Source organism: Lycium barbarum, chromosome 3 (genome assembly GCF_019175385.1).
Source record: "Lycium barbarum isolate Lr01 chromosome 3, ASM1917538v2, whole genome shotgun sequence".
Classification (NCBI taxonomy): domain Eukaryota; kingdom Viridiplantae; phylum Streptophyta; class Magnoliopsida; order Solanales; family Solanaceae; genus Lycium; species Lycium barbarum.
The window spans coordinates 22,032,116-22,045,844 of NC_083339.1; the positions used below are offsets into that span (position 1 = coordinate 22,032,116).

At 37.2% G+C, this 13,729-nt stretch overlaps 2 protein-coding genes across 10 annotated transcripts; both read left to right on the forward strand.

The window, feature by feature from the left end:
* Positions 1 to 362: 362 nt before the first annotated feature.
* LOC132630734 (polypyrimidine tract-binding protein homolog 1-like) lies at positions 363 to 10,999 on the forward strand. 9 transcript variants are annotated; one of them, XM_060346307.1, is made up of 10 exons: positions 363 to 521; positions 3,408 to 5,683; positions 5,761 to 6,075; positions 6,153 to 7,049; positions 7,298 to 7,360; positions 7,468 to 7,541; positions 7,972 to 8,086; positions 9,479 to 10,071; positions 10,580 to 10,700; positions 10,787 to 10,999. In XM_060346307.1, exon 2 carries the CDS (start codon positions 3,744 to 3,746, stop codon positions 5,178 to 5,180), a length of 1,437 nt encoding a protein of 478 aa, XP_060202290.1. In that variant the 5' UTR covers positions 363 to 521; positions 3,408 to 3,743; the 3' UTR covers positions 5,181 to 5,683; positions 5,761 to 6,075; positions 6,153 to 7,049; positions 7,298 to 7,360; positions 7,468 to 7,541; positions 7,972 to 8,086; positions 9,479 to 10,071; positions 10,580 to 10,700; positions 10,787 to 10,999. The 9 variants fall into 9 exon arrangements, with proteins under 9 accessions (XP_060202290.1, XP_060202284.1, XP_060202286.1 ...); XM_060346301.1 differs by having other exon boundaries at positions 8,008 to 8,086; XM_060346303.1 differs by having other exon boundaries at positions 6,153 to 7,045; positions 8,008 to 8,086.
* Positions 10,427 to 13,360, forward strand: LOC132630489 (uncharacterized). The gene is made up of 5 exons (XM_060346058.1): positions 10,427 to 10,484; positions 10,580 to 10,626; positions 10,787 to 11,065; positions 11,146 to 11,265; positions 12,602 to 13,360. Exons 1-5 carry the CDS (start codon positions 10,427 to 10,429, stop codon positions 13,127 to 13,129), a joined length of 1,032 nt encoding a protein of 343 aa, XP_060202041.1. The 3' UTR covers positions 13,130 to 13,360.
* The last annotated feature ends 369 nt before the right edge of the window (positions 13,361 to 13,729 follow it).

Below are 13,729 nucleotides of genomic sequence, written 5' to 3' on the forward strand. Positions count from 1 at the left end.
CGACCTCATGAAGTCCGCATAAGCATGTTTTTTTTTTTTTGTAATTTTTATTTTACAAGAACCAACCTCAATAGGTCGCTAATTTAATAATAAATTTCTAAAAATACGTTACCGACCTCATGAGGTTGGAAACCTAACTCACTAAACAGTATTGATCACATGAGGTCGGTAAATATTTATGAAAAATTTAATATATAATTAATTAGGAGACCACATGAGATCGGTATGTTAATTTAAAAAAATTCAAAAAAAATTCTACGATTAAGCGACCTCACTAGGTCGGTAACTAAAAAATAAAATAATTAATTTACTGACCTCATGTCGTCGGCAACCCAAAAATAATATCAGCCATCACATTTCACATTTCACATTTCACATTTCCCCCCTTTCACATTAACCCCCCGCCCCTTTTCTCTCGTCACCACCTCCTCTCTCCCTCTCTCCGATTGCCGGCGATTTCAGCCTTCTCCCCGCCGTCGCCGCCCACTTTCCAGCAGCCTTCTCCCACCATCACATTTGAGGTACTTATTTTTACATAGCCCTAACTTAAGGGTTTAAGGGTTTTTGTTTAAGGGTTTTCATACACCATTCCTAAGATTCCATTTCTATCTTTTGGATGCTAAAGACCCATCCTTTTTTTTTGTGAAATAATTTTTGGGGTTCTTTCATAATTCCATTCCATGGTATTTAAGGTAAGGATTTTTTCCCCATAACTGATGCAGCATTAGTGACTATTATTGTCTGAAATTGTATGTCGACTAGGTACAAATTGTACTTGATCGTTTTTTTTTCATAATTCTATGGTAGTTAAGGTAGGCAAAATCTTTTTCTTTAGCTCTGGATTTGTAGAAGTATAAGCATGTTTATGTTAGTTTTTTGTTGACTAGCAACAAGTTATTTTTTTGCTGATATTTCTATTTATATTACTGTATTTTTGTTTTAACTTGGCTGCTCATTTTCCCTTTTGAAAGCTCTGTTTATTTTTCTTGTTGGGGGTTGTCACATATTTTCTGTTTTATCATAATTGGGGATTTTTTTGTCAAAGTGGAACTGTGGTTGTTTGTAAATTTCTGTGAAGTGATAATAGTTTGATGGACCATTCGATTTACTTTCCATTCTCAGATACTACGCGTGATGGCTGCAAATTAGCTTTGGTAGATTTAGTAGAATAATGTGCGAACTTAGCTTGTTTGGATAGTGTCCCTTCTCCTTCACATTGACTGAGGTTTTGTGAGAACAGATTTCAATTTGATTGAGGAATCTATAGGAAGAGTGATGAGAGTGTTCAAAGGGCAAGAAATTAATCAGAGAAAGAATCATGTTTTAGAAATTCACAACAAATTAGGACAATCAGAAATATTTTTTTGTGATTTGAAAGGACATAGTATTATTCCACGTAATGTTACTGAAATGGGGTAGGTGGCAGTCCTGGAGGGAAAAAAGAAGAAGAATGTCCGTGAAAGTTCTATAATTTTGAGTTTAACTAGTATCTGTACCCGCGCGATGCGCGGATAATGATAAAGAAAAGTAATGAAAGTATAAGTTTTGCTAGTACTTCAATAAAGATATAAAGATCACGTCTAGTAAAATAAATATTTTACTACGATGAAATTAGCTATACTACAATGTGATTGTAGAACTTTATTTTAAACCATAATAGTTACTCTTATAACTTATGGAAGAATTACTTAATGTAGAGCAACATAAATCAGAAAGAGCGAAGAATCGTGGAGGAATCTTGGTAATAAGCCTCAGAAAAATTGACAGAAAAGATATTTGCAGAACCTTTCTTGAAATAATAATGCTTCCTACTATAAAAACAACAGGAGCACTTTAGCTTAGTTCTTGAAATAATAATGCAAAAGCAAGTTTTAACAGTGTTAATGAGGAGTTAAGAGAGATGTATTCTAGTACTGAATGTTGTTAGTTAGTCGTTGGCTGTTGAGTGGTACCTAGTTTGTACTTGTTTGAATTTGCAACTTAGTTAGACATCTTATTCACAAGCTTTTATAGACTAAAAGGTTTACATTATCAGTCATAAACAATACACTGACAGTGAAAATCGAAATGCGTTGAAAGTTTGCAAAGTTAAATGACTGGAGCATCAACCAACTTCCTAAAAGTTTATAAATTTACTTACATGGAATCCAATTACTTTGGGATATCCTAGCACAGAGTATAATCTATTTGTTGTATTTGTCAAATTAGCTTTTCTGAGTGTACAATTACTCAAAAAGCATTCTCAATTCCAGTTGTTGAGGTCTCTAACATATCCAATAACTCATTGAAATAAATTCATGACAAAGTAACCATTGACAAAATATTATTAAATGGTGGAATAGTGCTTAGAAATAAAAGTAAAATGTTTTGATGTGTAAAATAGATCCTCTATAGCTCCACGTAGTGCAAAAAGCAATCAAAATATTAACAAAGTAACAATAATTTTCGGGCAACCAGTAGTATCCATATTTCCCACTTTGTGCGAAAGATACCATATCAAAAGATTCTCCTTCGCGGACAGTATTACTTCGTTCAAGCTAAATCGCAGCTTTGTATATCTGCTTCTCATCAGCTTCTCATTCGGCAGCAACTTTTTATTTCCTTCTAGATTGGAGTTTCCTTCCTTCTCTTTGTTCAATCATCTCCGTCTATTATCCTTCACTTTTGCTAGGTGATAATATAGTTTGTATGTCAATTATAGAGGATAAAATGTCATAAAAATAGCAGAGAGAAAAAACACACCAGTCGAACAAATGAGACCTTATCAATGTGATAATGACCAGTTTCTCCTAAAAATAGAACTTTCCCAGCAACAGAGTCATCATGCTTTTTCTCATATCCTGACTGCAAATTAAACCTCTCTCCCTACGTTTGCTGCACAAATGCTCTGCAAGTCAAATGCACCTTTTGTCCCTTTGCTTATAATAAAATTCATGTGGCTTTAGATGTGAAGATGTGCTACTTCAATCATGTTTTAGAGGTTAGCAATTGAACTATGACTTGGAGCAATAACATGCAATTGAAAGAAAGTGAGAAAAATAAACAACAGAATACATATAAAATGAATAACTATAAATTCAGAACTAAATGACCAGAGAAAAGGAGTCATCAAATAGATATATGTGGGGCAAGGATTGACTGGTAATCAGATATCCTACATTTATGCTGATATAATATTATCCTAATCTACTAACATTCAGATGATAGGAATTATCTGATTACCCGTCAATCCTCCCAAGTCCTAGGTGTTGTAGTATTTCCCATTTGGTGTGACATACTTGCTATTTTGGGTTGCTACTAAATGCTTTAAACACTTCTACAAATTTCATTCTATGCTGTTTTTTTAAAATTAAATTAAACATTGTATTTGGGTATTAACAATTTCAAATTTTGTGTAATTCGTGTAGATGGAATCTCGTAGTTGGATGTACTGTAGAACAAATTATGGTAGAGGGGGGATGAGGAAAAATTTATGGATGGTGTCATTGCTTTTGTTGAATATGCAATGACACTTGAACCTTTTTATAATAGAAGGCTTGGTTAGGTGTCCTTGTGAGAAATGTGCATGTAGGAATTATGAGACGCCAGAGATTGTTAGGCTTCATCTCTATACCTACGACTTTCAATTAAATTATACATTGTGGACTAGTCATGGAGAAACGGATACTGGTTTGGGAGGATTTCAAAACTTTGTTGTTGGTGAAAGTAGTAGGTCGGCAGAACCTAGTGTCCAAAATTATAGAATGCACAACATGATTCAGGATGCTTATGGGATGCATTCCGATTTTGAATCCGGTAACCATGTTGAAGAAGATCCTAATGAGGAAGCTAGTCATTTTTTTGAACAGTTGAAAGATACTAGTCGGCCTTTGTGTGACGGGAGTCCGCACTCTCAATTGTCTATTGCTGTTAGATTAATAAGTATCAAAGCAGATTGGAATGTTCCTCAAGGGGCAATGGATGCTGTGATTAGCCTTATACGTGAATTAGTTGACCCGAATCTAGAGATACTTGTTAACTACTACAAGGCAAAGAGATTGGTGTCAAAGTTCGGACTCTCGTCCTACAAAATTGATTGTTATGAAAATGGATGCATGTTATATTATAAGGATGATGTCGGTCTAGAATCTTGTAAGTTTTGTGGCAGAGCTCGTTTTAAGCGGACTCGTAGCGGGAAGAGAGTTGCTTTTAAGGCGATGCATTACTTACCTCTTATACCAAGGTTAGAGAGATTGTACACATCAAATAGCTCTGCTTCTCATATGAGATGGCATAGTGAGAATAGAAGGCCGCCTGGTGTTATGTGTCATCCATCAGATGGAGAAGCTTGGAAGCATTTTGATAGAACATATCCAGACTTCGCAGCTGAACCACGGAACATTAGGTTGGGTTTATGTTCAGATAGATTCACTCCACATTCTGTTTCTGCTGCTCCCTATTCTTGCTGGCCTGTTTTCTTAACACCGTATAATCTTCCACCCGAGTTGTGTATGACTAGTCCATATATATTCCTTAATTGCATTATTCCTGTTCTGCGTAATCCAAAAGTTTTGATTGATGTATACTTGCAACCTTTGATTGATGAGTTGAAACTGTCATGGGTTGAAGGGGTTGACACGTTTGATGTATCGCGTAGGCAGAACTTTAATTTGCGGGCCACGTTAATGTGGACTATTAATGACTTTCCCGCTTACGGAATGTTGTCTGGGTGGATGACAGCTGGAAAGTTAGCTTGTCCTTACTGCATGGAAAATACTAAATCTTTCACTTTAAAATATGGCCATAAAAATTCATGGTTTGATTGCCACTGTCAGTTTTTGCCAATAGATCATGAGTTTCGAAGTATGGAAAATGCATTTAGGAAGAACATAATTGAACGAAATTGTCCACCTCCAAGACTGTCGGGAGAGGATATTTGGGAGAGGGTTCAAAACTTTCCGAAGGTTACTGAAGAAGCACCGTACAAGTTCGATGGGTATGGGTCAGCACATAACTGGACTAAGCAAAGCATATTTTGGGAGTTACCATATTGGAAAGATAATCTTCTCCGACATAATCTTGATGTCATGCATATTGAAAAAAATTACTTTGATAACTTGTTCAACATAGTGATGGATGTTAAGGGCAAGACAAAAGATAATGCAAAGGCAAGACAAAAGATAATGCAAAGGCAAGAATGACGTACAGGAATACTGTAAGCGAAAAGAGTTATGGTTACAGGACAAACAGAACAGAGTCTTTAAGCCTAAGGCTGGTTATTCATTCACAATGGAGCAAAAGCGAAAGATTTGTCAGTGGGTCCAGAACTTGAAGATGCCTGATGGGTATGCATCAAATTTGGGAAAACATGTCGATATGGAGCAAGGAAAGTTACATGGGATGAAAAGTCATGATTGTCATGTTTTCATGGAAACTTTACTCCCCATTGCATTTAGTGGCTTGCCTACCCGAATCTGGAAACCTATGACAAAAATTAGTTTGTTCTTAAAGAGTTGTGTTCTAGCACATTGAGGGTAGACAACCTAGAACGGATGCATAAGAATATTCCTGTAATCACAAATAAGTTGGAGAAGATTCTACCACTGGGGTTCTTCGATGTGATGGAACATCTTCCAATTCACCTTGCGGAGGAAGCCAGACTCGGAGGCCCAGTTCAATGTCGGTGGATGTATCCTTTTGAGAGGTAATGAGCCTAAATTTTTATTTATTTCTATCAAATTGTTTAATTTAAAAACTCACGCTTAATATAATATTATGCAGGACTATTGGCAGGTCTAAGCAAGGTATCATGCAGAGACATAGAGTGGAGGGCTCAATTTGCGAAGCATATCTTGCGAAAGAAACATCTCATTTTTGTTCTCACTACTTTGGAGATGATGTTCCTTGCTTGCGAAACAGGCCCAATCGGCACTACGACGGAGGTGTCAATGATGCTTTCGCGATGCCGATATTTATCTTCAATCGACCGGGTACGGGATCAAAAAAACGTAAAAACAGAGAATTGAATGATATGGAGTTTAAGTCTGCGTTGACACATGTCTTGCTGAATTGTCCAGAAGTTCAATCATATTATGAGTAAGTTGCTATTATATTGCACTAATTATGCAATACCAAGGCATAATGACTAACTCTATTGCCATTATGTTGGGCAGTTACTTTGTACAGATAAAAGACGAGTCTCAAGTGTACGAACAGTTTGCAACGTGGTTTAAAGATTACGCAAGTGTTATATGGGTTTTTCATAAAGCTATCTTAAATAAAAAAGTGCTCGTTCTGATATTGCTAAATTATTATTTCTTAACTACTAATAGGTACATAGTACACAATATGGTTACAATGAACAATTTTTGAAAGACATATCTTGGGGACCCGATAGCGTCTGTTCTATGGACAAATATGTGGTAAATGGTTTCAAGTTTACTACTGAAGAACACTCCAATCATATGAGAACTAACAACAGTGGGGTTTGGGTTAAAGGTGGTGATGGAAACCAAACGGGGGTTGATTATTATGGTGTAATCAAGGAGATCCTAGAACTGGAGTTTTCTGGTTTTCAAGTAAAGAAAATTGTACTTTTTCGGTGCAAGTGGTTCGATCTAACGCTAAATAGAGGTACGAGGGAATTCAAGCAGTATAACATCACCGAAGTAAACCTCACAAGGGAATACGGGGCTTATGATCCTTTTATTATTGCACAAAAGATTAGGCAAGTGTACTATGCCCTTTATCCCTTGCGCCCAGACAAGTCTGCTTGGTGGGTGGTAATTAAAACCAAGCCTGTGGGTCAAGTGGAAGTGGAGAATGTGTTGCCTGTTGCGTTCCAAGCTGACGACGTATCAAGTGTTCACCGAACAGTTGACAATGAGTTAGAAAAGGATTTAGAGCATCTAGAACACATATTAGAAGAAATTGATATAGAAGAAATTAATCCAGAGGTGAATGGGCCTAATGATGAAAATGAAACAACTGATGTGGAAGAATGGTCAGAAGAGGGAGACGGTGATGATGACGAATATCATCTCTTTCTTTTGCATCAGCTTATGTTGTGAGTATGTTGTTTATCCGTATCATGATCCCCGTTTATCTTCGCTGAATGTTTGTGTTTTTTTCTTTGTTTTACTAATACGTACTCTGTTGTTTTTAGGATTTCTGCGAATGAATTAATAAATTTTGATAAACTGTTTCTTTGAAGTGCAAATCTGTTGTCCATCTGCTGCACCGGATCTCCAACTCCTGCAGCGAACTGAGGAAAACCAACAAGATTAGATTCATTTATGAAATTATCCTATTCTTTCAGGTGTTTTCAGCTTTTGGGTTTGTGCACAAGATTACAACATTTGAGAAGACTGTAGGATTCCAGGTATTTATGCTTCAGAAGAGTGGTTTAAGCAAATTTGATCAGTGTCAATATGCTTGTTGACCTCCTAATTAGCTGACAAGTCCCTCGCATCTTTGAACCATCTTCAGGCTCTAGCGCAATTTACTGATGCAGAAACTGCTACTTCAGCAAAGGATGCTCTGGATGGAAGAAGCATTCCCAGGTGATTTCGGATTTGTATTTCAGTTATTCCTAGCTATATGGAAAATGAGCTTATCAAACTCTTCTTGTGCTCATATCAGTCTTAGCTATGTGGCAAATGAGCTTATCAAACTCTGCTTTTTAATGCTGCTACAGAATATATTTATAACTAGTAGCCTAGGATTTGTGAGCTTATTTCTTTATTGTGTAAGAAAGGGGGCTGATCCTGGTAAAAATTGCTGGTCAGAAAGGATGATTGTTTGGTTGTACTGTGTAATTTAGTTGGCTAAAATTGAGATGGTTGGCTAGCTGTTTAAATTACATATGGTTCAGCAATTAATGAAATTCTATGATTTTGTAAGGGGAAAACTATATCTCTAAATTTTCATAGCAAACTCAATTTGTGTGCTAGAGAAATACTTATTACTATCTACTACTTATTTTTCATGCAGGGCAGTTGACTGATTTTTTTCTCTCTCATGCATTAGGTACTTGATTCCGGAACTGGGGCCAGGTACCCTTAAAATCACATATTCTACCCATACAGATTTGAGTGTGAAGTTTCAGGTATAAATGATCTCTATCTCCCTCTCCAAGTTCTTCCTAATCTACAACAGAATGTGCAGTATATAACTGCTGCCTGCAGTTATGAACCAAATTTGCATCAATTTACTTCTCTTCAAAACACCAGCCACCATACTACCACTGATGCCTTCAGAAGAATTAAAAATATGTGCCAACCCTTTTCCCACCAAACAGCCCTTGATGAAAAGAGTCCTGCTGCAGCCCCATATGCAGTCAAGATTGCATGAAATCCAAAAGTAACAGTGCTGTACCAGTTTTGAACCAATTGTGCACTGAATCCATCTGCACAGCCATTTCCATATTTGTTACAATTATCCTCAACCAAGTGTGCACAAACCAGTTCTTCACAGCCTGCATCTTTTGAGCCCAATCAGCAGCAACCAATTTCCCAGTAATAAACCTCTTTCCTTGAAACCACCAGTGCCATTGATGAGAAATTTTTTCTATTCTACTGAGGGGTTGACAACATTTTATTAAGCTTAATTGGTGGTGCATTTCTTTTTCATGTTTAGGGACTGCCTGTTTTATTGAGGGGTTGACAACATTTTATTAAGCCTGCTAAACTTTTTATTCTTAAGGAGAGGAGTTTTAGCACTTTGTTGTGTTTAATTCATCCTTTTATCTATTTACAAGTAAGATAAAGTGCAGATGTCATTACATACTTAGCTATTTTACTTTTATCATGGTGTGGTTCCTTTTGGATGTGTTGTTAATTATGTTGTGTCATATGTGTTGTCTATGGTAGTTTCTCTAGTTGAAGTTCAAAGTGCTGGCCTCAGCATCTCAAAGTTCATGTTTTTCTCAAATGTAGCCAAAGGCTAATAATAAGAGAAAATTAAACTAATGACCAAATTAAGACTTATAGCTTGTCTACTTGTAAGAGAAAATGCTGCCCATGGACTGTTGCATCTGTTCCTTTCAAGCTTGCCCTGAGTTCACAGTTTGTGCCCCTGTGAATTCCTTGGTATTCTTCAGTTGTTGCATATGTTGTAAGACATCTGCTTGGAGCCTTTGTTTCCGCTTGTGCTGTCATGACATCGCTTCCCATATCCCTTCCTGAAGATGTAGCCTGCTTTATAAAAGAGAGACTGCTCCAGCCTGTACCACACCATTTTCTACTTTAATTTTTCTGAAAAAATTGCATGTCCATACAGACCTTAGCCCTGCAAAAAAGAAAAAATGTTAGTTTAAAAAATATATCTAAAGTTCTAATTGGATGTTGAATTCAGTTTTGTTCTACGTGGAGTTCTAACTACAATAATTTAATAACCTTCTTTCCCATGTATTTTAGAACTTTCTCTGGATTCACTTCTAATATATATATATATATATCTATATATATATATATATATATATATATATTTTGATGTGTAGATGACAGATGATAAAAGGAGCAAGGGTATTGCTACTGCCCCAAAGAAACATAAAAAGAGTAGTAGGGCTTTGTGGAAAGAGCCAGGTCCCGCGGTGACTAGAGATAGAAGCCCGTCGCCATATCCACCACCACGGGGCGCTCCATTACCTCATCCACCACACGGGGCTTCATTACCTTATCCACCACGGGGCGCTCCATTACCTTATGATTCTATGATGATCGGCATGGGCTATACTCAACCGTCTCCGTTCAATTCTGTGGACCCCCATGTTTCTCCACGTCAGGGATTCACTGAGGCACTTCCCCTTACACCTGGTTATGATACCCCACAGGGCTTCAGTCAATTGCCTACCGGATCTCAGCGGGCGACGTCTAGCGGTACTCCAACGGCTACTCCAAGCCCGACCGTATCACATCATTCTTCAGCATCTACTGCATAGTTTGGGGTAGACGGTCGTCACCTTGGAGGTAGTGGCTCTGAGCCTGACAATCGTACCACAGATGAAAACTTACCTGCAGGTGGTGTGGATGCTTCACTGCTGGAGCATTATGATGCCAGTGGGCGCCTGATCATCGAGCCTGTGGGATATAGGTATGAGTTATCCTTTCACGAGATGTTATTTGTTTATGTTTTTTTTTTAAAGCAAAGTCCACTAGTCTATGAGCCTAGGGCTGATTCAATGCATATAAAAAAGCATCTGAAACTTTCCATGCATCATCTGTGACCTGTAGGAACTGTTGCTTTCTTTCTATCACATAATGATCGTTAGTTTGTTGACATGAATCTAGCATACAAGTACAACAGAGCAGTCATAAGTATAATCTTCCAAAGATAATAGAAGTGCTTATTATTTTCACTATATAAAGCTTAAGCATAAGAATTATCTTACTTTAGAACATCACAAGTTAGATTCTCTCATCCTACTTTCCAATATTATTACATAGCTATGGCGGGATCTTGTAATGCAACAATGCAGAAGTTCCATCTAGACCTTTATTGCGGAAGTAATCAACAAAGTCTTTCACTGAAGCATGCATACGTCGGAATAATACCATTGAGATGTTAAACCTCTAGTGTTTAATTGTTTATGTTTTTTCAGTTTTTTACCGGACAAAGCTTCAAGAATTCTTTCGCGGACGATACAGGGTTGTTTCACGGACTCGCCGACTTGGGCCAAGGTGGAACCAGACTAGAAGAGACAGACCTATCTAACCTTTAAGGTATATGAATTTATTATTTTTATTCAAATAATTTACTACAATATTGATTGATTCCTTATTAATAAACTCATTACTATTCATTGCAGAGAAAGTGTTTCTGGCTCCCGGAACATGAAGCTCATGTCGCCCAAAACTTTGAGAAAAAAGCAGGGCAGCTGCTAAAGGGTGCATTAGGAAGGGTTCGTGAAGAACAAGCAAAGCCTGATTGGATCCGTCCTGAGGCCTATAACAAGCTATTGCAGTACTGGCCGTCTGATGAATTTAAGAAACAAAGTGAAAAAGGGAAGCTAGCCAGAAATTCTACAAAGGGTGGCTCCCTACACACTAGTGGGGCTAAGAGCCATGCGGCTGTGAGGAAGGAGTTGGTATTTTTCCTTTGGTCCCATTGTAGGATAATCAATTTATTTCGTTTTCTTTATTAATTACTCAATTATTCTTTTTGCAGGAACTCAAAGAAAAGAGGATATTGTCTCAAGATGAGGCATTCAGAATCACTCATGTGAAGAAGAAGAAAAACAGTGAAGAACCAGACAAATGGGTCGAGGAACGGGCTAAGCAGTCCTACGTAAGTTTAATTGAATTTCTTTTTCTAAAACAGAAGCTTCTACTTTTCATGTGCTTTTATCAAGCCAGGATTTTACCCTTTGGTGTGCAGTATATCTATTGCTTTTATCTCTTCACTTTCTCTAATTGGTTCCATATGAATATATGAAAAAGAGAAGAACACTATTTATATATAGTAGTAGTACTACTGCAAATTGCAATTTGCAGCTTTTGTCAGTGGATATAAGTGAACATATAAGGAAAGATGTTTTCTTAAATTGCTAATATATATCAGTACCGAAGTTCAACTCAACTCTAATAAGAACTTCAGTACCTGAAGAAGGAGAAAAGAAAAAGAAAATGAAAACAAGACTAGGACAAAATAAAAGCTTCAATACGAATCACAAAAATTGTCTCTTCCTCTAATTGCTATCACAGATAGAGGCTTCCTAAAAGATATTGTACATGTAAACTAGGGAGAGTTCACTTCGGAAAAACCTCAGTCAACAGCCGACATGATTCTTTTTGCGAAGGAGCAGTCAAGCATATTTTTTGGTTTGTATCCCATTTATCCAGAAAGAAATTTCTGGTCTGCCATCAATATATTGGCACAGCTACCAACTTAGCATTGACAAATGCTATTTTTTCACTGTATTAAAGCTGAGTTTCATAACAACCAGACATCATATTTCAATTCTGGAAACGTAAACTTATTTGGAAAGTTTATGAATTGAAGTACCATTTATAAGTACATGATTTATCTATAGGCAGTAATAAAAGCAGTCCCCGGAATGTCCTGAGCAAAATAATTCTAATGACAAGGACCATTACCCCGTGGAAGAGCTCGAATATAACAAACATAAAATAACTTTAAAGATCTTCAGTAAAGTTAAACAAGTTTGATCTCCAACATCTTATTAGAGTTGAAGTTCTTATTAGAGTTGAAATTTCTTTTGGGCAGTACCAAAGTTGGTATTACAAATTGCTAATATCAAACTAACTAGAATTATTAAATTTGCATTGTAACTAATGGTAAAGACTAGTCTTTCATCATGGGATAGCCAAAGAACTGGTTCAGTGAAATGATGAAGTGCCATATTTTCTCTGATGCATATTCCACTGATGTTGTTGCAATGTAACAGTCAGCTGCAATTTTGATAAACCTGCAGAGCATAAACTCTAATCCCATATCATTTCCTTTGTAGTTTGGATCAATGAGAATAGAGAGTATAAGTGAAAAGCATGCAAAGTGATCTGTTTTCCCTTCCATTTTCAGATTTTGAGAATGGGGTGCAAGTTTGAAATTGTACTTAAATATGCTTCCATTTAAAAAGATGATTTTCCTTGTTCAATTTCAGATTCAATTTCAACAATCACGGGCTGAGTTATGCAGCAGTCTGCCACCTGGCACAGAGCTTACAGATGAACAATTGAATGAACTTTGGATGGCGACTGTTGGTGGCCCCACTAGGTTTGGCACAACTTATGGAATGGCAAATAGAGCATTTTGTAAATTCCAGTCGCCCCTGCAAGGCATAGGTTCTTCCAATGATGCTTGGTCGTCAGATAGAGCGAGTGTTATGGCCATGGAGCAGAAGATTGTTGAGCTATCTATCCAGTTACAGGCCTCGGAGTCTAGGGAGAGGCGGAGGGACGAGCAGCTACAGGCTGCGGAGGACAGGGAGAGACGGAGGGACGAGCAATTTGCTGGTATGAAAGCTCAATTAGACTTATTACTTTCTTCGAGGGCGATTCCCCTTTATCCTGATGACGCTCGTAGCTCCAAGCATCGACCTCCCCATTCTCAATCTAGGTCACGACATCGAGAGGTTGGTCAAGAACACAGACTTGTAGATGAGTCAAGTAGTGGTGGTGATGAGTTTTAAGTATCTTACTAACTTATGAATTTTTTTGGTGGAATTGTAAAAATGTGAAAGTGTTTGGTGGATGTTTGTGAATGTTGAAGTAGCTTGATGTTGTAGACTAAGTTAATGTAGATTAGTATAATGTTTTGTGGATGTTTGCAAAGGTTGAAGTAGTTTAATGTTTTTTGTGAATGTTGAATTACATTTTGATTCAACTTAATTTGAAGTAGTTTCGAGTTAAATTTGATGTAATGCGGGTTGTAGCATGTTATTATATGTGCTTGTTGGATTGTCGGCAGCTAGTATAGCTGGTTTTAGCTAAATATAGAACTAATTTTCATTGTTGCAGGTGGGCAGCTGCAAAAGTAGCAGAATGCTGCCAATTTTTCTGCAGAAAACTGACTTCATGAGGTCGGTTTTTTTAATTTCATTTTTCAGATTTTAAATAAACCGACCTCATGTGGTCGATTGTGTTCATATCATTTTGTGAAACCGACCACATGAGGTCGGTTGTGTTCATATCAATATCCACATTTTAAAGAACCCGACTTCATGAGGTCGCGCGGTTTATGATTGTCATTATTCATACATTTATAGTGACCGACCTCATGTGGTCGGTAA